The sequence below is a fragment of the Salvelinus fontinalis genome, chromosome 20 (genome assembly GCF_029448725.1).
Source record: "Salvelinus fontinalis isolate EN_2023a chromosome 20, ASM2944872v1, whole genome shotgun sequence".
Lineage (NCBI taxonomy): Eukaryota > Metazoa > Chordata > Actinopteri > Salmoniformes > Salmonidae > Salvelinus > Salvelinus fontinalis.
The window spans coordinates 4,781,815-4,807,904 of NC_074684.1; the positions used below are offsets into that span (position 1 = coordinate 4,781,815).

General features: G+C 43.1%; 1 protein-coding gene across 5 annotated transcripts; it reads left to right on the forward strand.

Annotated features, from left to right (window-relative positions):
• The first annotated feature begins 531 nt into the window (after positions 1 to 531).
• Positions 532 to 25,670, forward strand: LOC129817170 (Golgi resident protein GCP60-like). Of its 5 annotated transcripts, none has more exons than XM_055872148.1 (8): positions 532 to 843; positions 17,844 to 17,985; positions 18,314 to 18,454; positions 18,571 to 18,729; positions 18,870 to 19,044; positions 21,214 to 21,412; positions 21,960 to 22,244; positions 22,532 to 25,670. In XM_055872148.1, exons 1-8 carry the CDS (start codon positions 588 to 590, stop codon positions 22,744 to 22,746), a joined length of 1,572 nt encoding a protein of 523 aa, XP_055728123.1. In that variant the 5' UTR covers positions 532 to 587; the 3' UTR covers positions 22,747 to 25,670. The 5 variants fall into 5 exon arrangements, with proteins under 5 accessions (XP_055728123.1, XP_055728120.1, XP_055728121.1 ...); XM_055872145.1 differs by having other exon boundaries at positions 533 to 843; positions 21,214 to 21,433; positions 21,957 to 22,244; XM_055872146.1 differs by having other exon boundaries at positions 533 to 843; positions 21,214 to 21,433.
• The last annotated feature ends 420 nt before the right edge of the window (positions 25,671 to 26,090 follow it).

Here is a 26,090-nt window from a genome sequence, read left to right on the forward strand (position 1 = left end):
ATTAGTTGGCTGTTAGAAACAGTAAAGGGGGCCTTACTATTCTTAGGAAGCGGAATGACTTTTGCTTCGCTCCAATCCTGAGGGCACACACTTTCTCGTAGGCTTAAATTGAAGAGATTGCAAATAGAGTGGCAATATCGTCCGCTATTATCCTCTGTAATTTTCCATCCAAGTTGTTAGACCCCGTTGGCGTGTCATTTTTGCTAGACAACAATAATTTTTACACTGAGCAGCTAGCTACATGTCCCATTCTGACTCAGAGAAACTGGCCAATGTTCTCCCAACCCCATGTGCCATGTTGCTTATGGTGCTTTCATGTCAATAGGGAAGTTAAAAAACAAAAAAACAGGTCAAACCACGATATCAGTGATTTTCAGGTCGGATTTTATTTTATTTTTTTCGATTTCCCAGTTGTTTTGAACATTCTGAAGTCTGAGATTTCCGAGTTCCGATTTCCCAGTTGTTTTGAACGCAGCATTAAGTCCTGTCTTGGTACGTCATTATTTACATCTTGTAACAGTATCTACCGGAAATTCCGCTAAAAACGGAAGTAGGTACGTGGCCGCTTCAGGCAGCTGACATTCTGCATGATGGCGACAGAGGTTCAGAGCGCCGACCTCAACAATGGCAGTTCTAGCCGGCTCGAAGTCTCCATCGACGGCCTCACCCTCAGCCCCGATCCCGAGGGCGAGCAAGTCGCTGAACCTGACCCCGAGCATGATACGGAGGACCAGAGCGCTACCGACGATAGGGAAGAAGGCGAGTCTTCCAAAACCACGATAGAGAGGAAATGGGGCTTTGGTTTGCTGGAGCTATACAGACTAGCCTTGAAATTCTTCAAAGGTATTTTATATTCCTATTTGATAATAAAAAGGTATAATAGTATTTATTCACGATTTGACTAGGTAACGTTAGATAGCTTTTTCATCCCTGTGTTCATTGTTTTCTTGCGGTGCACTAGCTAACGTTTAACTAAATGTTAGCTAACTAGCCACTTGCTAATGATGCTTGGCTAACTGACAAAATGCCACAGCTTTTTCATCAATCAGAATCTCTGAATTCCAATGAATTGCTGGATGGTGTCTTGTTGTTCAGACAACGCAAGAATAAAGGGCTAACTGTAATGTTTATAGTCCAGATTAAAGATGAGGCGACAGTTAACTTGACATGTAATGTGTCGATATGGTCATGTGGATCCTCCACGTAGTTAGCTAGCTGTCAGTCTCTAGAGTCTAGTGAATGAGAATCCAGTTACTAGTTTGACTGGTATGTGGCAGGCACACACCCTCCTCTAACCCATGATCATATCTCAGTTCCATTACACATTGGACGAAGGATCTTCTGTATGGGGGAGTTTTGTTTCGAGCCCCACTGCCATATCTCCATGTTACTGCCCGTGTTTACTGTCGACTACCTGTGCTAATTAGCGATCTGCATCTCCTAACACCTGTGTATAAACGGAAGATGGACGCCACAAGCGTGTTACTGAAAAATACGGTTGGCTGCATCTGTGTTAAAACAGTACAGTAAGTGTGTATTTTGCATATATGAAAGTAGAGGGATTTATGTTTCTAGAACAATACCGCAATTGACAACCGATACATTTTAGATGGAGTATTTGGCTCTTTTGTCTTCCAGAGCTAATTCACCTGTAAACATAGCCTCTACGAATCTAACCTGTAGGCTCACTTTTAGTGAACAGTCCCATTACAAGTCAGAATGTTGAATTAGCTTAATTTGAACGTACTTTTCCTGTTGTCTGCAGTTTTTGTCCTTATGTAGGAGGTAATCTGAGACAAAGGTATCCACAGAGTAGTGTTAGTAACCAGACTATCAGTACACTGGTCTGTATATCGGTTTTCTATTTCCGGTTTGTATTTTCAATACCGATGCAATTCGCTCGTGACTTGCACAATATGTCGTTAATGGCTGAGGTTGATTTACATTTTATTAGGAGTTATGTTAGTCCAAGGGCTAGTCTTCCAAGAGTCCTTATTAAGAAATGTAAAAAAACAGACCGAACGTTATCCCTCACAATCAGCTGGCAAATTTAACAAGCACTAGCAGCTTATTGCGAGGTAACTTCCTTCGGTTGACAAAGTTTGGTTACATTCGGCTATTGTTTACATATTGTACATCTCATGAAAGGCGTTACAAGATACAAGCGATAGAATATCTTGGTACCTCAAGAAGTCTCCACTACCTTCCAGCAAAAGGACCAACAGCAAGGACAACCAGTAAAATAAACTCAAAAATAATTTGATTCAACATTCTGGCTTGTAGAGCCTTGCATCCTTTTTCACTTGACTTCTTTCAGACTGACAAAGTATGTGGACACCTGTTCGTCGAACATCTCATTTCATGGGCATAAAATCATGGGCATTAATATGGAGTTGGTCGCCCCTTTGCTGCTATAACAGCTTCCAATCTTCCGGGAAGGCTTTCCACTAGATGTTGGAACATTGCTGCTGGGACTTTCTCTCCATTCAGCCACAAGAGCAATAATGAGGTCCAGCACTGATGTTGGGCAATTAGGTCTGGCTCGCAGTCAGCGTTCCAATTCTTCCCAAAGGTGTTCAATGTGGTGGTCAGGGCTCTGTGCAGGTCAGTCAATTTCTTCCACACCGATCTTGACAAACCATTTTTACGGTGAATCTCGCTTTGTGCACGGGGGCATCGTCATGCGGAAACAGGAAAGGGACTTTCCAAAAGGCTTGAAGCACAAAATTGTCAAGTGTCATTGAATGCTGTAGCATTAAGATTTCCCTTCACTGGAACCAAGGGGTCAATCCCGACCCATGAAAAACAGCCCCAGACCATTATTCCTCCTCCACCAAATTGTAAAGTTGGCACTATGCATTGGGGCAGGTAGCGTTCTTCTGGCATCCGCCAAACTCAGATTCGTTCGTCAGACTGCCAGAAGGTGAAGCATGATTCATTGCTCTAATCATACTGTTATTACTTGCCTATTGCCAGCATCACAAAGATAACATACAGAAACACACACACAGGCATTACAACTTCCTCATCTTAACGATCAGAAGTTGCGACAGTAAAATTCACCTAGTTTCCAATGATCCAGAGTACGGCGGCAAGCTTTATATCATTCCAGCCGACACTTGGCATTGTGCATGGTGATCTTAGGATTGTATGCTGCTGCTCGGCCATGGAAACCCATTTCACAAAGCTCCCTTTGAACAGTTCTTGTGCTGACGTTGCTTCCAGATGTAGTTTGGAATACGGTAGTGAGTATTGCAACCGACGTTAGCCCTTAAAAATTGTCCTTAAGCGCTTCAGCACTCGGCTGTCCCGTTCTGTGAGCTTGTGTGGCTTACCACTTCGCAGCTGAGCCATTGTTGCGCTTAGACATTTCCACATCACAATAACAGCACTTACAGTTGACCCGGGGCAGCTCTAGAAGGGCAGAAATTTGACTAGTTGACTTGTACAGTCATGGCCAAAAGATTTGAATAATTTTCAAAGTCTGCTGCTCAGTTTGGATGATGGAAATTTGCATATACTCCAGAATGTTATGAAGAACGATCAGATGAATTGCAATTAATTGCAAAGTCCCTCTTTTCCATGCAAATGAACTGAATTCCCCAAAAACATTTCCACTGCATTTCAGCCCTGCCACAAAAGGACCAGCTGACGACATGTCAGTGATTGTCTCGTTAACACAGGTGAGTGTTGATGAGGACAAGGCTGGAGATCACTGTCATGCTGATTGAGTTTGAATAACAGACTGGAGGAGCTTGCTCAGGAATGTCAGCAGGCAGGTGTGAGTGCATCTGCACGCACAGTGAGGCGAAGACTTTTGGAGGGTGGCCTGGTGTCAAGAAGGGCAGCAAAAAAGCCACTCCTCTCCAGGAAAAACATCAGGGACAGACTGATATTCTGCAAAAGGTGCAGGGATTGGACTGCTGAGGACTGGGCAAAGTCCTTTTCTCTGATGAATCCCCTTTCCGATTGTTTGGGGCATCCGGAAAAAAGCTTGTCCGGAGAAGACAAGGTGAGCGCTACCATCAGTCCTGTGTCATGCCAACAGTAAAGCATCCTGAGACCATTCATGTGTGGGGTTGCTTTTCAGCCAAGGGTGTGGGCTCACTCACAATTTTGCCTAAGAACACAGCCATGAATAAAGAATGGTACCAACACATCCTCCGAGAGAAACTTCTCCCAACCATCCAGGAACAGTTTGGTGACGAGCAATGCCTTTTCAGACAAACTCTAAGCATTTATTATGCAAGAATGGGCTGCCATCAGTCAGGATGTGTCCCAGAAGTTAATTGACAGCATGCCAGGGCAGATTGCAGAGGTCTTGAAAAAGAAGGGTCAACACTGCAAATATTGACTCTGCATCAACTTCATGTAATTGTCAATGAAAGCCTTTGACACTTATGAAATGCTTGTAATTATATTTCAGTATTCCATAGTAACATCTGACAAAAATATCTAAAGACACTGAAGCAGCAAACTTTGTGGAAATTAATATTTGTCACTCTCCAAACTTTTGGCCACGACTGTAGGTGGCATCTTATGACAGTGCCACATTGGCCTTACTGAAGAGCTCAGTGACTTTCATTCTACTGAAAGTCTTTGTCTTTGGAGATTGCATGGTTGTGTGCTCGATTTTATACACCTGTCAGCAACTAGTGTGGCTGAAAGAGCCGAATCCACTAATTTGAAGGGGTGTCCACAAACTTTTGTGTGTATATAGTGTAAGTCTGATGTTTATGCAACTTTAAACATAACGTGTGTGGTTCTATAAGGAATAACTTTGGGCTCCTTTAGTCCATTATTGGGCTAACCCTCTACTGCCATTCAGTCGTCCAGTTACAGTGGAGGAGGCATATTTGCACACTGAACAAAAATATAAATGCAACAATTTCAAAGATTTTACTGAGTTACAGATCATATAAGACATTCCGTCAATTTAAATGCATTCAATAGGCCCTAATATATGGATTTCACATGACTGGGAATACAGATATGTATCTGTTGGTCACAGATGCCTTTAAAAATACTTTTTTTTTTAAAGTAGGGGTGTGAATCAGAACCAGTCATTTGGCTCGTGACACCTCCTTCACATAGTTTATCAGGTTTTTAATTGTGGTCTGTGGGAATGTTATCCCACTCTTCAATGGCTGTGTGATGTTGCTGGATATTGGCGGGAACTGGAATACGTGGTCGTAAACGTTGATCCAGAGCATCCCCAACATGCTCAATGGGTGACATGTCTGGTGAGTATGTAGGCCATGGAAAATTTGGGACATTTTTAGCTTCCAGGAATTGTTTACAGATCCTTGCTACATGGGGCTGTGCATTATTATGTTGGAACATGAGGTGATGTTGGCGTGTGAATGGTACGACAATGGGCCTCATGATCTTGTCACGGCATCTCTGTGCATTCAAATTGCTATCGATTTAAAATGCATTTGTTTATTGTCCGTAGCTTATGCCTGCTGATACCATAACCCCAGCGCCACCATGGGGCACTCTGTTCGCAACGTTGACATCAGCAAACCGCTTGCCGATACGGCTGCCGTCTGCTAGTACATTTGAAACTGGGATTCATACATTGGATAAGTGTGTTTTTCACGGGTCAGTAACAATCGAAGGTGAGCATTTGCCCACTGAAGTGGTGAGGACAACGAGCACGCAGATGAGCTTCCCTGAGACTGTTTCTGATAGTTTGTGCAGAAATTCTTCGGTTGTGCAAACCCACAGTTCCATGAGCTGTCCGAGTGGCTGTGTCCCGCAGGTGAAGAAGCTGGATGTGGCGGTCCTGGGCTGGCGTGGTTACACGTGGTCTGCGGTTGTGAGGCCAGACGTACTGACAAATTCTCTAAACCGACGGAGGTGGCTTATGGTAGAGAAATTAACATTAAACTCTCTGGCAACAGCTCTGGTGGACATTCCTGCAGTCATCATGCCAATTGCACATCCCTCTGTGGCATTGTGCTGTAACAACTGCACATTATTAAAATGGACTTCTATTGCCCCGCACAAGGTGCACCTATGTAATGATCATGCTGTTTAAAAAGCATCTGACCTTTTTTTTCTGCCTAAATAAACATACCCAAATCTAACTGCCGTAGCTCAGTACCAAGGAATTGCATATTGAAACTATTTGAAAGGAAGTACTTTGACGTTTGTGGAAATGTGAAATGAATGTAGGAGAATATAACACACTTGATCTGGTAAAAGATAATACAAACCAAAAAACATGCGTGTAAATTTATTTGGGGGGGTTCTGTCGTCTTTGAAATGCAAGAGAAAGGCCATGCATTGAGAGAGGATTCTAGATGCTGTTCCGAAGATGGCAGCAGTGTGTGCAAATTTTCAGACTGATCCAATGAATTACTAAACTACACAATATTTTGTATCAAGTCTGGGAGGAGTTTGCCCAAATGTGCCGAATTGGTCAATTTATACATTTTCAAGTACATAACTGTAGAGAACCATACAAAAATGCTATTACACACTCCCAGGAATGTCGTCATACATGATGGATCATGAGCTTCCCTTCAGAAAATACACTAACCTTCACATCTAGATGGCGGGCTGGGTGTGGAGCCAGAGACAGCAGTGTGGTCAAACTGTAGAGCCCAATTCGTACATTTTGAAAATAAAAATTGATTTTATCACCGGGACCCTCAGGATGACAAATCAGAGAAAGATTACTGAATATAAGTACATTATTTACCTTCAGAGGTGAATGTATCAAAACAGTTGCTGTTAGAAGTGGGGGTTTTTTGTGCCCCATCCTCAAACAATAGCATGGTATTTCTTTTCTCTAATAGCTTCTGTAAATTGGACACTGCTGTTAGTTTACATTCTTGTTAATCTTTCTGCCCATATAAGACATGTCTATGTCCCAGAATTGGCTGTTTACAAAGTCATTCTAGTCACATTATCGCATATTGAGCAGCAACTGTCCTGGATTAGGGACACCAATCCCGTAGAGGTTAAGGTGACCTGACCTCTACCCCCTTCCTCACTACTCCACAGCTCTCCATCCTTATCAGTGCCTGCCACGTGATTATCTTTCCTTCACTCTGTATATTCCAAAGCTTAACTGCGTCCACCATATACATTCCTCCTACAGATAACCATTAACTTCTGGTGTAAACCCGAGACTATGGTACCCCTCATGTCTCTAGTGTAACTGATGATTAGCAATATTTAATGGTTAGAAATCTGAACCCATCAATGCCAACAGTCGTCCGCAGTTCAATTATTTTTCATAGCAGCCTCGTTTGAATGCCACGGTTGCGCAAATTTGTACGAAATGGGGTTAGCCAACAGTAGACTCTTACCTGTATACGTGGATGACGCTTCTCCCCCTCTGTCATGGATGCCATGGTTGCCTTAGTTTGAAGATGTAACCTGGAGACGGGTTGTTTATACAAGGGCCTTCTGTGTGTTTTCTTTATGACTCCGTCTGCATATTTGCAATAAAATACCATCTCCTTAGCTATCATACTCTATTTCCACCGTGCATTCCACTGATTTTCAAAACTCGGCCCTTCAGAAAGTGGAGAGCAACATCATGCAGTTCTACTACGTGACATCTTTCAAAAAAGCTGTGTTAGAAAGTATTACCTACACATACTGAACGGCTCACGTTATAGACAGAAGCATGTTACATGGCAGACCGATCTGAACTCATCCCTCGCCATGTCCTCCCCACCCATTCTCTGTGGCAATCATGGATACCGTGTCTTTTTTTGAGGCTAAACCAACTAAGCTCGTAATTTAATTTAAGGGGAAAACCAGCCACGTCGCGGACACCGACGTCTTGCTCCCGGACAAGCTAAACACCTTCGCACGCTTTGAGGATAACACAGTGCCACCGACGCGGTCCGCTCCCAAAGACTGGGCTCTCTTTCTCCGTGGCTGAAGTAAGACATTAAGTGTTAACCCTCATAAGGCTGCCAGTCGAGGTATCCCTAGCTGCGTCCTCAGGGCATGTGCAGACCAACTGGCTGGAGTGTTTATGGACATATACATCTCTCCCTATCCCAGTCTGCTGTCCCCACTTGCTTCAAGATGTCCACCATTGTTCCTGTTCCCAAAAATGCTAAGGTAACTGAACTAAATTACTATCGCCCCGTAGCACTCACTTCTGTCATCATGAAGTGCTTTGAGAGACTAGTCAAAGATCATATCACCTCCACCTTACCTGCCACCCTAGACCCACTTCGATTTGCATTCTGCCTCAATAGAGCCATTACACTTCCCTATCCCATCTGGACAAGAACAATACCTATGTAAGAAGGCTGTTCATTGACTATAGCTCAGCCTTCAACATCGTAGTACCCTCCAATCTCATCATTAAGATTGGGACCCTGGGTCTGAACCCCGCCCTGTGCAACTGGGTCCTGGACTCCCAGTTGGTGAAGGTAGGAAACGACACCTCCACTTCACTGATCCTCAACACAGGGGTTCCACGAGGGTGTGTGCTCAGCCCCTTCCTGTACTCCCTGTTCACCCATGACTGCGTGGCCACGCACGCCTCCAACTCAATCATAAAGTTTGCAGACAACAGTAGTAGGCCTGAGTGCACAGCATGTGTGCTGGAAACACTCGGTTTGGATTCCGCGATGTGGTTAGCTTTGAACCTCTCTTGGGTACGTGAGACGTTAGCGTCCCACCTCTTAAACAGCCAGTGAAACTGCTGGGCGCCAAATTCAAATACAGAAATACTCATTATAAAAATTCAGAAAACAAAACATATTTTACATAGGTTTAAAGATTAACTTCTTGTGAATCCAACCACGGTGTCAGATTTTAAAATAATGCTTTACGGCGAAAGCATACCGTAAGATTATTTGAGAACATAGCCCACTAGACAAATCATTACAAACAGTAACCAGCCAAGTAGAACAGTTACACAAGTCAGAAATGGCGATAAAATTAATCCCTTACCTTTGATGATCTTCATATGGTTTGCACTCAGCAGACATTAATTTACTCAGTAAATGTTCCTTTTGTTCGATAGTTTCTTTATATCCAAAAACCTCTGTTTTGTTCGCGTTTTCTTCAGTAATCCATAGGCTCAAACGCAGTCAAAACAGGAAGACAAAAAAATCCAAATTGTATCCGTAAAGTTCATAGAAATGCAATTGGCATGCTGACTGCACAAATGTCCACCAGAGTTGTTGCCACAGAATTGAATGTTCATTTCTCTACCATAAGCCGCCTCCAATCTCTTTAGACAATTTGGTAGTATGTCCAACCAGCCTCACAGCTGCAGATCACGTGTAACCACCAGCCCAGGACCTCCACATCTGGCTCCTTCACCTGCGGGATTGTTGTTGGGGGGGGGGGGGGGGGGGGGTGCTTCTGTTGTATTTCTGTCTGTAATAAAGCCCTTTGTGGGGAAAAACTAATTCCGATTGGCTGGGCCTGGCTCCCAAGTGGGTCTGCCTGGCTCCCAAGTCAGTGGGTCTATGCTAACCCATGGCTGCACCCCTGCCCTGTCATGGGAAATCCGTAGATTAGGACCTAATGAATTTATTTCAGTTGACTGATTTCTTAATGAGCTGTAACTCAGCAAAATCTTTTAAATTGTTGCATACATTTTTTTTTTTTTTAAGTATATATGGAAAGTTTCGTTCAAATCAAAAAGGGTTGCGGTGAAAAAGTGATTCAAATCAAATAGAACAACCTTTTTAAATAAGTGGTACGCAAGCCAGATTCGAGACACGGACAGTCTTTCAGACCATCAACAAGCAGTGTGTAGTTTCCAGAGGTCAGCCTTTGGAGATCCTTCTGGGCCTTAGTGATTTGACTTTTACTGCTTAATTGTAGGCTGACTGCCTTCCAATCTTCATAATTAAATGCACTTGGCTTCACATCAAAAGAAAGTCCCTCTGTTTCCTTTGAAGGGCCATTTCATAGCCAATGGATAAGCATGGAAATAAATCTGAGCCAATGCCATTACCATCGCTTCCGATATACACCTTTTTAAAGCAGAAATCTGCACCCTGTCCCGCCCCACTTCTTGTGTCGTGTTTTCACTTTGAACGAAAACGAGGGGGTTGAGTTCTTAGCCTCGTTGGGCTGGCCTTGTGCTGCCCCAGAGCTGGAGGGGAAATGAAAGTCACTAGCAACCTAACGCTTCAGCCGCCAGAAACAAAGAGCAGGCGAAGCCAACAAGCATCATTCTCTGTTCTTGGATCAGAATCAACTTGATCCCAAAGGGGGAAAAGAAGTGAGAATCTGCTCATGACCAATCCATATACCGGATAAACATTGGAATTAATTTTAACAAGTGGAAGAGTGACTGACATGGCCCCCGTTCTCATGGACTGGTAACGTTAGGTAAGTGTTGGGTTGCGTGTTTTGCCTGCTAGTTATGTTAGCTGCTAATCTTAGTGTGTTCATTGTTCAAGCTAGCTAAGATAACTTGGCTAGGTAGCTCAGCTAGCTAACATATTTGGTGTTGAGACTGTTTTGTACTCAAAGGAATCTAACAATAGCATCATGTAGCTGCACTGCATAAACCCCACAAGATGCTCAATGCCTTTATTTCAACACGCTAACGTTAGCTAGCTGACGCTAGGTATGCAGATTGTTGACATGATAGTGTTTCGTTTGCAGATGATAATGCTAGCAAGGTGGTAGACAGCATTTCCGGCACCGGACCAATCCCAAAAAAGTATCTAGCTATAAAATTTGGTACAGTAACATCACACGAACATGTATTTCTCAGGGAGATACTGGTGAACACGGTCTGATTTCGAGGGAAACTGTTCACACAAGTTGTGGTTGTGTGCACTCCCACTGAAAGAGGTAAGAAATGTATGCAATTTCTGTTATGCTTTGACTCTAATTATTTTGTTGGTTATTGACCAAAATAGTTTGTTTTCCTGTTCAGCACATTCCCTGCCTATACACAGCGTTGATTCCTACCTAGAGTTAACCCAACTGAATGAATACCCATCATGGCCAGTAAAGTCAACAATGGCTCATCTGCGTGACATATTGGTGGACTATGGGCAATGAAGTCATAGGATGGTACATTAGCATGACACATCTTACATGGTTATAGCACGACGCCACATTCTATGTACAGTGTATTCAGACCCCTTGACTTTTTCCACATTATGTTACGTTACAGCCTTATTCTAAAATGGGTTCAATTGTTTTTTTTATTATGATTCTACACACAATACCCCATTAATTTATTCCAAATAAAAGATGTGTTATTTACTTAAGTATTCAGACCTTTTGCTATGAGATGAGAAATTGAGCTCAGGTGCATCCTGTTTCCATTGATTATCCTTGATGTTTCTACAACTTGATTGCAGTCCGCCTGTGCTAAATTAAATTGATTGGACATGAATTGCAAATGCAAACACCTGTCTATATAAGGTCCCACAGTTGGCAATGCATTTCAGAGCAAAAACCAAGCCATGAGGTCGAAGGAATTGTCCATAGAGCTCCGACAGGATTTTGTCGAGGCACAGATTTGGGGATGGGTACCAAAAAATGGCTGCAGCATTGAAAGTCCAAGAACACAGTGGCCTCTTCCATTCTTAAATGGAAGAAGTTTGGAACCAGCCCAGCCAAACTGAGCAATCGAGGAAGGGCCTTGGACAGGGAGGTGACCAAGAAGCCGATGGTCACTCTGATAGAGTTCCTCTGTAATGGGAGAAACAACCATCTCTGCAGCACGCCACCAATCCGGCCTTTATGGTAGAGTGGCCAAACAGAAGCCACTCCTCAGTAAAAGGAACATGACAGCTCGCTTGGAGTTTGCCAAAAGGCACTTAAAGGACTTTCAGACCATTTAGAAACAAGATTCTCTGGTCTGATGAAACCAAGATTGAATTCTTTGACCTGAATGCCAAGCGTCACATCTAGAGGAAACCTGGCACCATCCCTACAGTGAACCATAGTGGTGGCAGCACCATGCTGTGGGGGTGTATTTCAGTGGCAGGGACTGGGAAACTAGTTAGAGGTGTACCTACCAACAGGACAACCACCCTAAGCACACAGCCAAGACAACGCAGGAGTGGCTTCGCGACAAGTCTCTGAACGTCCTTGAGTGGCCTAGCCAGAGCCCGTACTTGAACCCGATCGAACATCTCTGGAGAGACCTGAAAAAAGCTGTGCAGCAACGCTCGCCATCCAATCTAACATAGCTTGAGAGGATTTGCAGAAAAGAATGGGAGAAACTCCCCAATCAATTGGAGTTGTACCTGTGGATGTATTTCAAAGCCTACCTTCAAACTCAGTGCCTCTTTGCTTGACATCATGGGAAAATCTAAAAATAGCCAAGACCTCAGAGAAATTGTAGACCTCCACAAGTCAGGTTGATCCTTCGGAGCAATTTACAAACGCCTGACGGTACCACGTTCATATGTACAAACAATCGTACGCAAGTATAAACAACCATGGGACCACGGAGCCGTCATACCGCTCAGGAAGGAGACTCGTTCTGTCTCCTAGAGATGAACATACCTCGGTGCGAAAAGTGCAAATCAATCCCAGAACAACAGCAAAGGACCTTGTGAAGATGATGGAGGAAACAGGTACAAAAGTATCTATAGCCACAGTAAAACGAGTCCTATATCGACATAACTTGATAGGCCACTCAGCAAGGAAGAAGCCACTGCTCCAAAACTGCCATAAAAAAAGCCAGACAACCGTTTGCAACTGCACATGGGGACAAATATTTTACTTTTTGGAGAAATGTCCTCTGGTCTGATGAAACAAATGGAACTGTTTGGCCATAATGACTTCGTTATGTTTGGAGGATAAAAGGGGAGGCTTGCAAGCTGAAGAACACCATCCAAACCGTGACGCACGTGGTGGATAGCATCGTGTTGTGGGGGTGCTTTGCTGCAGGAGGGACTGGTGCACTTCACAAAATAGATGGCTTCATGAGGGAAATTATGTGGATATAAAAAGTTCAAGCTAGGATGCAAATGGGTCTTCCAAATGGACAATGACCCCAAGCATACTTCCAAAGTTGTGGCAAAATGGCTTAAGGACAACAAAGTCAAGGTATTGGCGTGGCCATCACAAAGCCCTGACCTCAATCCTATAGAAAATCCTATAGAAAATGTGTGAGCAGAACTGAAAAAGCATGCGTGAGCAAGGAGGCCTACAAACCTGACTCAGTTACACCAGCTCTGTCAGGAGGAATGGGCCAACATGCACCCAACTTATTGGGAAAGCTTGTGGAAGGCTACCCAAAACGTTTGACCCAAGTTAAACAATTTAAAGGCAATGCTACCAAATACTAATTGAGTGTATGTAAACTTCTGACCCACTGGGAATGTGATGAAAGAAATTAAAGTTGAAATAAATAAATCATTCTCTCTACTATTCTGATATTTCACATTCTTAAAATAAAGTGGTGACCCTAAGACAGAAATTTAACTAGGATTAAATGTCAGGAATTGTGAAACTGAGTTTAAATGTATTCGGCAAAGCTGTATGTAAAGTTCTGACTTCAACTGTATGTGGAGTCAAGTCTTTTATCAAGTATTTTTTTATCATGCAGCAAGTAGTCCCAATCATCCGTGGATCTCATTCCTTCGAGTCGCGGGTTTTGTCTCACCAGGGGTGATGGTCGGATTCGCCTTTATCGTCGAAGGAATGAGCGTTACACCAAGGCCTGTACTCTGGAGCAGGATTGATATGGAGGTGGAGGGTCCGTCATGGTCTGGGGCGGTGTGTCGCAGCATCAACGGACTGAGCTTGTTGTCATTGCAAGCAATCTCAATTATGTGCGTTACAGGGAAGACATCCTCCTCATGTGGTACCCTTCCTGCAGGCTCATCCTGACATGACCCTCCAGCATGACAATGCCACCAGCCATACTGCTCGTTCTGTGCGTGATTTCCTGCAAGACAGGAATGTCAGTGTTCTGCCAGAGCCAGCGACGAGCCCGGATCTTAATTCCATTGAGCACGTCTGGGACCTGTTGGGTGTGGGCTAGCCCCCCCCCCCCCCCCCCCCCCCCAGAAATGTCCATGAACTTGCAGGAAGAGTAGGGTAACATCTCACAGCAAGAACTGGCAAATCGGGTGCAGTCCATGAGGAAGAGATGCACTGCAGTACTTAATGCAGCTGGTGGCCACACCTGATACTGACTTACTTTTGATTTTGACCCCCCTCCCTTTGTTCAGGGACATATTATTCAATTTCTGTTAGTCACATGTCTGTGGAACTTGTTCAGTTTGTATGTTGAATCTTATGTTCATACAAATATTTACACATGTTTGCTGAAAATAAATGCATTTGACATAGGACGTTTCTTTTTTTGCTGAGTTTATATGTAGTGTTGTGCTCTTACCAGTGTAAGAAGATAATGTACCATCCTATGACTTCATGTCCCATAGTCCACCAATATGTAATGCAGATGAGCCATTGTTTACTTGACTGACTACGTTAGATATTTATTTTAAGTCCGTTAAGAACAGATTCTTAATTACAATGACAGCCTACCCCGGCCAAACCCTAACCCGGACAACGCTGGGCCAATTGTGCGCCACCCTATGGGACTCCCAATCACGGCCGGTTCTGGTGGGTAGTTCACACTAGGTAGGAATCAATGCTGTTTATAGACAGGCAATGTGCTGAACAGGCAAACATGGCTAACTATTTTGTTATTTTACCAACAAAATAATTATTGAATCCCAAAGTAATACAGAATATGCAAATACAGCATTTCTTACCTTGCCAATTATCAACAAAATAATTTATTGATTCACAAAGTATAACAGATGTATACAGCATTTCTTAATTCGTCAGTGTTGGGGTTTGCACAACTTGCACAGTCTTAGGTTCCCTTGAAATCAGACTGTCTCCACCAGTATTTTGTGTTTATTAATGATCCCCATTTAGCTGCTGACACGGCAGCAGCTACTCTTCCTGGGGTCCAGCAACATTAATACAGTTATATACAGTTAAATATATGACATTACATTTCATAACACTTTACCTAATACATTTAGTGTGTTCCCTCAGGCCACTACTCCACTATCACATATTTACAATACAATATCCATGTGTACGTCTGTGTGTGTGTCTGCACAGTCCCCACTGTTGAATATGGTATATTTGTATCGTTTTTTAAAATCCTATTCTACTGCTTGCATCAGTTACCTGATGTGGAAAAGAGTTAAATGTAGCCATGGCTCTATGTAGTACTGTGCACCTCCCATAGTCTGTTCTGGACTTGAGGATTTTGAAGAAACCTTTGGTGGCATGTCTTGTGGGGTATGCATGGTTGTCTGAGCTGTGTGCTAGTAATTTAAACAGACACCTCAAAGTATTCAGCATGTCAACACTTCTTACAAAGATAAGTAATGATGAAGTCAGTCTCCTCAAATTTGAGCCATGAGAATGGCTCAAGAAATGCATATTATTGTTAGTGTACTTTTAAGAGCCAGCCGTCCTGCCCTGTTCTGAGCCAGTTGTATTTTTCCGAGGTCCCTCTGTGGCACCTGACCACATGACTGAACAGTAGTCCAGGTGCGACAAAACTACAGCCTGTATGACCTGCCTTGTTGATAGTGTTGTTAAGAAGGCAGAGCTTTATTTTGGAAAGACTTCTCCCCATCTTAGCTACTGTTGTATCAACATGTTTTGGCCATGACCGTTTACAATCCAGGGTTACTCCAAGCAGTTTAGTCACCTCAACTTGCCCAATTTCCACATTTATTTATTACAAGATTCCGTTGCGGTTTAGTGAATCATTTGTCCCAACTACAATGCTTTTAATATTTGAAATGTTTAGGAATGTATTCCTTGCCACCATTCTGAAACTGCAGCTCTTTAAATGTTGCAGTGATTTCACTCGCTGTAGTAGCTGACCTGTATAGTGTTGCGTCATCCTCATACATAGGCACACTGGCTTTACTCAAGGCCAGTTAAATTTCATTAGTAAAATGTATAAAAGTAAGGGCCTAGACAGCTGCCCTGGGGAATTCCTGATCTACCTGGATTATGTTGAAAAGTCTTCCATTAAAGAGCGTCCTTCTGTTAGACAGGTAATGCTTTATCCACAACATAGCAGGGGATCTAAAGCCATGACACACAATTTTCTATCAGCAGATTGTGATCAATAATTTTCAAAAGCCGCAAAGAAAAAAACACAGCTCCCACTTTTTTTATCATGAATTTCTCAGCCAATCATCAGTCATTTATGTAAGTGCTGCGCTTGTTGAATGTCCTTCCCTACAAGCGTGCTGAAAGTCTGTCAATCTGTATACTGTAAAATAGTATTGTATCTGGTCATGTTTTTTTCCCAAAAAAGTTTACTACGGGTTGGTAATAGGTTGATTAGTCGGCTATTTGAGCCAGTAAAGGAGGGTTTACTATTCTTGGGTAGCGGAATTACTTTTGCTTCCCTCCAGGCCTGAGGGCACACACTTTCTAGTAGGCTTAGATTGAAGATGTGGCAATATCGCCACTGTTATCCATAATTGTGCATTCAAGTTGTTAAACACCAGTGGCTTGTCATTGTTGATAGACAACAAATTTTTTTACATCTTCCACACTCTATGGAATTCAAAATTACAATGCTTGTCTTTCATGATTTTAATCAGTTATACTTGGATTTGTAGTGTCAGCATTTGTTGCTGCCAGGTCGTACCTAAGTTTGCTAATCTTGCCAACTAATAAATAAAGTAATTGGCAATGTCAGAGAAATACATGTTTCTGTACCAAATTGTATAGCTATAAGCATTTTTTGGGGGTGGTCCTGGGCAGAAACTGCTGTCTTACCACCTAGCTAGTTAGCATTATGATCTGCAAACGAGAGACACTACCATGTAAACAATCTGTATATCTAACTTTAGCTAGCTAACCGTACCTAGTTGAATAAAGGCATTGAGCATCTTGTTGGGGTTTATGCAGTGGCGCTACATGATGGTATCGTTAGATTCCGTCGAGTACAAAACAGTCCAAATTCAGAAGTTAGGAAGCCTTGTTAGCTGCTAGCTTGATCGTTGAACACAGAGGTTAGTAGCTAACGTAGCTAGCAGGCTAAAAACGCTACCCAACAATTACCTAATGTTACCAGTCCATGAGAACGGTGGCCATGTCAGTCACTCTTCCATCGGTTAATATCAATCCAATGTTTATCATGTTTATGGATTGGTCATGAGCAGTCTTTCTTGCTTCTTTATCTTTTGGGGTCGAGTTGATTCAGATCCAAGAACAGAGAATGATGCTTGTTGGCTTAGTCTGCTATTTGTTTCTGGCGGCTGAAGCATTAGGTTGCAAGTGAATTTCACTTCCTCTCCAGCTCTGGGGCAGTAGGGTCATTCGAGTAGGCGGATTAGCACAGAGACACACCTAGCATAAAAGTCCAGCCCAAGGGGGCTTAGGGCTCAACCGCCTTATTTTCGTTCAAAGTGAAAACACGACACAAGAAGTGGGGAGGCGTAGGTTCACCCACAATCTGCGGATTTCTACTTTAATACAGTCACAACATTGTGTAAACGGGTTCTAAAGCTGGACTCCTATTCTTCAGTGAAGCTGTGCATTGCAGTCATTGTTCATTTCTCCAGAAGGGCATTGGCAATATAAGGAGTGCACATTTTAGAGAACATGTCTTTCTCTCGTCATTTGATCTTGTCTAAATTGAGGCTTTTCTACGCCAAAGGTCAGACATGGCTAACTACTTCGCTGACTGTATACATTGTAAAAGGGACATGTCAGTCACCATTCGCTAGCAACACACTTAGCAACACGATGTTATGTGTGCCATTTCCAATATAGGCCTGTCTACCAATGAATGATCAACATATTATTTGCCTTGATAGTGTATTGCAGAGTCTAGCCCATTAGCTGGTTTGTCTTGTCCTCAGATAAGGATGGCAAGGCCTTCCACCCCACCTATGAGGAGAAGCTTCGTCTGGTGGCCCTCCACAAGCAGGTGTTACTGGGGCCATACAACCTCGACGCCTCTCCAGAGGTGGGCTTCTTTGACGTCCTGGGAAATGACCGCAGGTAAACCACTCCCCACACCTCTCCAGTGTGTGTGTGTGTGTGTGTGTGTGAATTTTATTTTTCCAGACGTAGTGCTGCTGCTGTGAGGAAACGGTTTGGAATCAGAGATTTTCCTCTTCACGTTTTATCAAGGTTTTTCACAGCTCAGTGTGAAAAGAAAGTTCCCCCATCTCTATCTCCCGCTCTCATTTAAATTCAAAGGGTCTTTATTGTCATGAGAAACTTATGTTTACATTGCCAAAGAAAGTGAAATAACAAAAGTGAGAAGGAAAAAAATGGAACATCTACAGTACAAAAAAACGATATTATCCCTCTTTCCCCTCTGTAGGAAAGAGTGGGCTGCTCTGGGTAACATGGAGAAGGAGGAGGCCATGGTGGAGTTTGTCAAGCTGTTGAACAAATGCTGTAATTTATTCGCACCCTATGTCACCTCCCACCAAATAGAGAAGGATGAGCAGGAGAGGAAACGGTAAGATGTCCAGGAGGACAGACATTTCTGCCCATGACAGCAACATGGTGGAAACTAGCCTGGGAGTTTACTCAAGTTTGTCGTGTTTTTGTCTCTTTCCTTCCATCTCACCTCAGGAGGGAGGAGGAGGAACGACAGCGCCGGGAGGATGAAGAGAGGGAGCGACAGAGGCAGGAGGAGGAGAGGCAGATGATCAAAGAGGAGGAGAGGCTGAAGAGGGAGGAGGAGGAGAGGAGGCAGTTGGAGGAGGAGAGGCTACGGGTGGAGCAGCAGAAGTGAGTAGGGTATCTGCTAGATTATCAATTTCTTTAGCTTCAGCTTTACCTCTATCTACAGTTTTTATGTAGTCCAGTGTTCGTTGAAGGAAGGGTGCTGAGTTGACTCTCTCCTCCATCCTCCCCCTCCCTGTGTGCAGACAGCAGATTATGGCAGCACTGAATGCCCAGACGGCGGTGCAGTTCCAGCAGTATGCTGCCCAGCAGTACCCAGAAAGCCCTGAGCAGCAGCTGGGTCTCATACACCAGCTACAGGAACAACACTACCAACAGTACATGCAGCAGCTCTACCAGGTTCAGCTGGCACAACAACAGGTACACACAACAACATTCTATGAACCTCACATCTTCCTCAAGCAAGTGGGTAGGCCAATGACATCACATCAGACCAACTCCTTGAATGCCATACTTCTTGAAGTTTGCTGTCGTCAAAAAAAAGCACTTTTGCGCAAAACATTTTATTTAGTTTTTTTACCCTTAAGTGTGTGTACATTACTATAGGGGAGAGTGGGGTAAGTTGAGCCATGTTTTTACATTCAGCATCACTCATCAAGGAAAATCTAGTAGTCTTTCTAACAAAGATATCTAGATATATTTCAGGATGTTGTTTATCCCCAGAAATAATCAGAATTCATGGGAAAATGTGTTTTGAAAACCATAGCTTGTCCAAAAATAGTGGTCTCTTGGCACAACTTACTACGGTCATGGGGTCTGTTGAGCCGCGGGACAGGGTAAGGTAAAGGACAACTCTACCCCAAAACTATCTTTTGGTATTTGTTTTATTGGTCCTTTGTTGATTATAGTCACAAAATGTTTTGCATGTCAGCAATCAAGTGTTCAAAATATACCGTTTAACTTTCAAAATACAGAAATACAGCCGGTGTGATATATTTAGCGTTATATGATGCTGTGTTTGGCATTATATGATGGGAAATGCATACGGCTGTATTTTGAAAGTTATATATCTTGAAAACTTGATTGCTGACATGCAAAACATGTTGGGACTATATCAACAATGGACCACTGAAACTCCACCCAAAAACTATATTTTGGTATTTGTTTTCTTTTAAGCCACCTACAAATTTCTGTACTGAATAAAATATTACCACTACCTTTTTAAAACCAAACACAATTTAACACCATCACAATCGCTTTTGTCTTTTTAAACGCCCACACCAGTAGGAATCGACTTTTTTGAGCTGAAAGACGATGACCAGAGCTTACCCAAGTCAATAAGTCATAGTTTTAGTCAAAGTATGACATATGGGAGGTGTTCCAGTGGCATGCATTGAAATGCGTGGCTTTCTTTTGCAAAATAACTATGAATTAACGGACATATTTTCAAATAATTGTCAACCTACAGAGCCTTCAGGAAGTGTTCATACCCCTTGACTTATTCCACATTTTGTTTTACAGCCTGCATTCAAAAGTGATTAAATATTATTTATTTTTTCACCCATCCAAACACAATACCTCATAATGATGAAGTGAAAACATGTTTTTAGAAATGTTTGCAAATATCTAATCTAACTTAAGTATTCACACCCCTGAGTCAATACTTTGTAGAAACACCTTTGGCAGCGATTGCAGCTATGAGTCTTTTTTGGGTAAGCCTTTAAGAGCTTTCCACACCTGGATTGTGCAACGTTTGCCTATTCTTTTTAAAAATTCTTTCAAGCTCTGTCAAATTGGCTGTTGAATGGCACACGCACAATCCATGTCTCAATTGTCTCGAGGCTTAAAAATCCTTTAACCCGTCTCCTCCCCTTCATCTCCACTGATTTGGAGTGGATTTAACAAGTGACATGAATAAGGGGTCATAGCTTTCACCTGGCTTCACCTGGTTACACTGTCATGGAAAGAGCAGGTGTTCTTAATGTTTTGTACACTCAGGCTATTAGCCCACACAGCTACAAGGATGCACTTTCATGCTATGTTTAGGACCTCATATTGAAGCTTTTAGAGACCCCAACTGATGTATAGAACCATAGAATCTTAAAAGTATCTACTTTGGTTTAGATACAACATCATGAAACCTCTAACACAAATTAATTTGACTTAGTCCAAAAAACTGATTTTCACCAACTTGCTTACCAGTTTTTCCATGTAGTTTCTAACTTCAGTGTCCATGAAATGATGACCTCTTCCTAAATATTTGGTCAATGATTAATTTTGTGTATAGTTTCCTAGAAACAAGGGTGGCTCAATTTACCCCTTTTGGCTCAACTTACCACACTCTCCCCTATTTATACTTGGGATATCGCTTTTCCACAGAAAGTTCAGAAATAGCTGGAGGACGTCTTTAAACACTGATACGAAAACATTTCCCTAATTAGAGATTTGATCAACTTGTGTTGTCTTTCATTTTTTACGGAGAGATTCTTTTGTGATCACTCAGGGAAAAATGTAGATTATACAGACATGTCTTAATTCTGCTGCCCTCCCAGTCATTGACCCTCCGTTCCCCCTCCCTCACCCTTCCAGGCAGCCTTACAGAAGCAGCAGGAAGATGCAGTGGTGAAGGCCACCCTGGAGGCCACGAGTGAGCCTGTAGCTGCAGCGCTCGCGGCTAGAGAGAAGGTCCCCTTGCTCAATGGCCAGTCAGACTCCCACTCTGAGGGCATGAACAGAGAGCCAGAGCGTTTAGATCCTGCTGAGGAGGCCACTGAGAATGGGCCAATAGGTACACACAAGCAAAGGCCAGGTACAAACACGCATGCATGCACGCACGCACGCACACCGGCCAGGTAGACATACATACATGCATGCATCCACAAGCGTGCACTCATTCTAAATTGTAATGTGATGCCTTACTCTCTACACTTGGTGATGCGACATTGGGGATCAGAAAGGGATGAATAGGTGTAAGGGATACGTGAAGGACTCCACCCTAGCCCTTCGATTGGCTAAGAAGTTGCTGGCCAGGACAGAGGATGCCAATTTCTGGTTTGTAATCAAGCCATGGAATTCTTTCATTGGTTACAGCAGAGTATCTCTGCCTACTTTGTTATCGTGCATAGAACAAGGAGACCGTGTGCCAGTATAGCCCTAAAGCCAGTACTGCCTCATCTAGTGAAAATGAAAGGAACTTTTACTACTCAAAATCATACATTTGTTTGTATCCTGTATTTTTCTGAAATGTTGTACCTAAGAAATGGATGTGCATAATCTGCCACTGTTATATTTACACGCCCCTCTCATTCCGTCCTCTCCCTTCTCTCCCCCAGCAGACTCTCCCCCGGTCATAGCAGCCCCCTCCATGTGGACGCGACCCCAGATCAAGGACTTCAAGGAGAAGATTCGTCAGGACGTGGACAGTGTGATCACGGTGGGGCGTGGCGAGGTAGTGACAGTGCGAGTGCCCACCCACGAGGAGGGCTCCTACCTCTTCTGGGAGTTTGCCACGGACCACTACGATGTCGGCTTCGGAGTCTTCTTTGAGTGGACAGATGCCGCCAACGCCTCGGTCAGTGTGCACGTCAGCGAGTCCAGCGACGAAGACGAGGATGAGGAAGGTGAGGAGAGGAAGATGAGATGCCTGCTGTATTTTTAATGGGATGCTATGGGTTCTTTCGTTAGACCCAGGATACAGTTCTACAGAGGGCGTATACCTGCTTGTTTGTCATTAATATTTTTTCATGTCTTAAACATAGCACCTTATTGTTAATGTGTATGGTCCTTTCAAACTGCTAGAAAAACACTGGGCTGAAAGCCACCTCAGACCAGATGAATATAATCTTGTAGTGTGATCCAGTAGTTACTGACCAGCCCCCCTGATGGTCTGTGTTCCCTCTATTTCCAGGTGAGCCCCCTAGTGAGGAGGAGAAGGCTAAGAAAGAGGCAGGGAAGCCGCAGGTGGATGAGATAGTGCCGGTGTATCGGCGGGACTGTCACGAGGAGGTCTACGCCGGCAGTCATCAATACCCTGGCCGTGGGGTCTACCTTCTCAAGTTCGACAACTCTTACTCTCTTTGGAGGTCAAAAAGTGTCTACTACAGAGTCTACTACACCAGATAAGCCTGGAGGGACTACATGAGGCAGGGTGTGTGTTTGAAGAGAGGAAGGTGGGGATGGGATGATCTGGACTAGATCTCCAGAGGGCGATAGAGTTGCGTCGGACTGCCGTTGGAGATGGGACTCCTGTCTGTTTGTGTGTGTGTGTGCTTACACCTCATTGGAGCCTGTGGAGTCCGGGAGGTAATTAACCCTGTAGTGTATTCACCACCTGTCGTCTTCTCGCTCTTAGAGATCAACTGTAGGACTTTCTTGCATTTAATGGCCATCTTTCCTGCCCAAACATCATCTAACCCTAGTCTGCCCTGTCATGTCATTGTTATGGCTGTGCTTTGAGACACTCCTTAACCTGAGTTTTTAAATTTAACACAACTGAAGTCCATACAGGGTTGGGGTTTTGTCCAATGAGACGAGTCATTGATCGAACGGAGTCCAAACATAGTGACACACTACACTACAGCACCATGCCTTTGTACTACAGAAGGAGTCCCTCATAGACCACCACGGAGTAACACTAAAACACACTCATCTGAACTCAGTCAGTTACTCCTCAAGTGGCAACGCTTCTATTGAAAGAGCTACGGCCAAATCCACATCAACCCCTAGCACCTACCAGCTACATACTTCTGGAGATCTGAGAGGGTTGGATTTAAGACGTGAGCAATATTGCAGTATTTCTAGTATAGCCTGTCCTAGGCCATGGTGGAGCTATTATATTGATATTATCTAAGCAATCCTTTCAGATCTCCACAAGTGCAAAAGGGGGAGGGGCTAGGGATTCATTTGGGATTGTACACTGTTCAACTGAGCAAAGGATGAGGAAGGGGTTGGAAGAGGGATATGACATGTACATTGAAAAGTTCGGTATCTCAAAATGGAATGCTGAAAAAAGCGGGAGTGTGTCTAAAAAGCATTTAATTCATATTTATTATTCACCCTTTCTTGTAGTGTAGGATCATTTTTGTGTCGGTATAATATTTGGGTGTATTTCATCTCCAACCAGTGGCCTCCCTGCTTCAGGAGACATGTCTCTATAGTCTTTAGATGCTTCCTTTCCTTCGTGGCCACTGATCTCAAAGGACATGAGCGGTGAAAATAAGGATGGAAACTTACCCATCTTTCCCTATCAGTGGCTATGAAGGACAGGGGACAAGGAAAGCAATCCAGTAAGGCGTATTGGGACACCCCCATGTCTGTTCTGAAGGAGACTAGGCATTGTCGTCTATTGATCACTCTTGTGTGTTGAGTTTGTCCGTGGACTGAAGATGCTAAACCTATTTCATACATACGAACTGCCGGCTAATAACTTAGAGGGAATCGTCAGTTGAAACAATAACAAATTGAAATCCCCACCCGTTTCAGTAAAAAGCTGAGAGATAGGGCCGGAGAAAGGTAACCACTCTCAAATTCATTGACAGAGCTATGGATGCAAGGACTGACCATCCACGAGTACAATTATAGTTTTAACCATATATAGTGCTTGTTTACATTTACTTTGTTGACCGACATTGGAGTGAAACGAGCTTATATTTGAAGTTCTGATGGGTTATGACAGTTGAACTGAAGTCATTAAGAATATAACTTAGAAATGCCTCAATCAATGGAAATATTTCATTCATTCAGAAGTCCGAAGAGGGATGGTGCAACTGCAGATTCCCCTTTTTAAGATGAGTTTTACTGTGACATCTCTCTAGCATTTGATCTATCTGTCCTAATTGATGGATTGATTCAGAATTTTTTTTTTTTCCTCTCAAATATGACTGTCTGCTATCTAGTCTAGTCATCCATGTCTCTTGTTGAGAGTAATCAGTTACTAACTGAACTCAGACTGAGCTCTGAAGATGTATTTTTCTTTAACTCTTACTGTATGATCTCTTAGTTGTTTATTTTGTTGCCATTATTTGGTATTGTCCAGTCAGATGTTCCTCCATATTGCATCTGCATGCTTTGTGTTTCACTTGAAGTCAAAGTCAGATAGCCACCAGGGTTTGTTTTATTTAAAGGACGAAAAAATGTTAAATAAAAGGCTAACTAGGCCAGTCATTTAAGATCAAATTCTTATTTACAATGATGGCCTACTCCGGCCAAACCGTAACCCGGACGATGCTGGGCCAATTGTGCGCCGCCCTATGGGACTCCCAATCACGGCCGGTTGTGATACAGCCTGGAATTGAACTCGGGAGCTGATGATTCTGTATGAATTGTTCTTCTTTTGAAATACTTTTTCGATTAACCATACTATTGTTTGGTTTCTGAAGAGTTTCCAAGTCTCCTTTCCATTCAAAGATACCTGACATTATATTCACACTTAATAACGTCCGCTGTGCCGAGGTTGGTTGGACAGTGTCATCAGACGGGCTCATCAACAGGGGTCAGAAAGAGATTGGCTACCGGTAGGCCTTATTCTATTTCAATCACCAACTCCCTCTCCTAAGTTGTAGTTCTTACTGGTTGACTTGTGTCAAGTGATAGGATTGGAATGTGGCAATGGTTTTGACCCAGAAATTGAGAAATGCATTATGCAAGGCACTATTAATGGTAAAGCTAGTCAGGAGCCACAAAGTTCAAGAAATCCCCATTTATTGAGCTCTTTCATTGTGTTATGTTCATTTGTCTGAAGTACTTTTGTTCACCAACTTTAAGCCTAATGATACTGATTGTTCTATCCTTGTATATCATTATATAAATGGGTTTAAGTGTGGGTTCTAGAGATGGGTGGGGGGGGTTGATGAGTTGATGCGTGGAGAAGGGGATATTATGTACATTGTTCCCAAAAATAAAAGTCAAATTCTAAACTGAAAGACTGGGTGAAATGTGGGAGGGGGGAAAGCTCATCCATTTTTGTATTGCTTTGACTTTTTTTTGGTCTGTGAGTTTAAAGAAGAATCTGTCATATTTAATATTGATTAAACTTATGTTCATCTCTATTACCTGAATGGCATTTTATTCTCACATTTAAAAAATGTAAATGTAAAACATCTACAATTACAGTGCGTTCAACTGTATTAGTCAAGGGGTTATGCCATGGTTTTATTTAAATTACTCCTGTCTCACTATGGGTAATGCCAATCTAGGAAGATACAATCACACATCTAGACAGGAGAAACTGCCATTCCACTTCCCATATAAGGGGCTGCTCATTTCTTAATTTTCTTTTACCCTCACATGCCCGAAGGATTCCCCCAGACTCCTACGGGAGGCTTTTTATATGGACTACTTCCACGACAGAATCAAGAAAGTCCACACTCCTGTACATTTTAAAGTGTTTTAAATGGCAGCATTTCAACCAAACCGTACAACATTGCACAGAAGACACCTGGTGTGGAGGGGGACACTGCCACACAACC

Coding starts and splice junctions, on each gene's coding strand:
- LOC129817170 (XM_055872145.1), top strand. CDS start 588: ATGATGGCGACAGAGGTTCAGAGCGCCGACCTCAACAATGGCAGTTCT. Junction 18,455..18,570: donor GATGAGCAGGAGAGGAAACG/GTAAGATGTCCA, acceptor ATCTCACCTCAG/GAGGGAGGAGGAGGAACGAC. Junction 18,730..18,869: donor CTACGGGTGGAGCAGCAGAA/GTGAGTAGGGTA, acceptor CCCTGTGTGCAG/ACAGCAGATTATGGCAGCAC.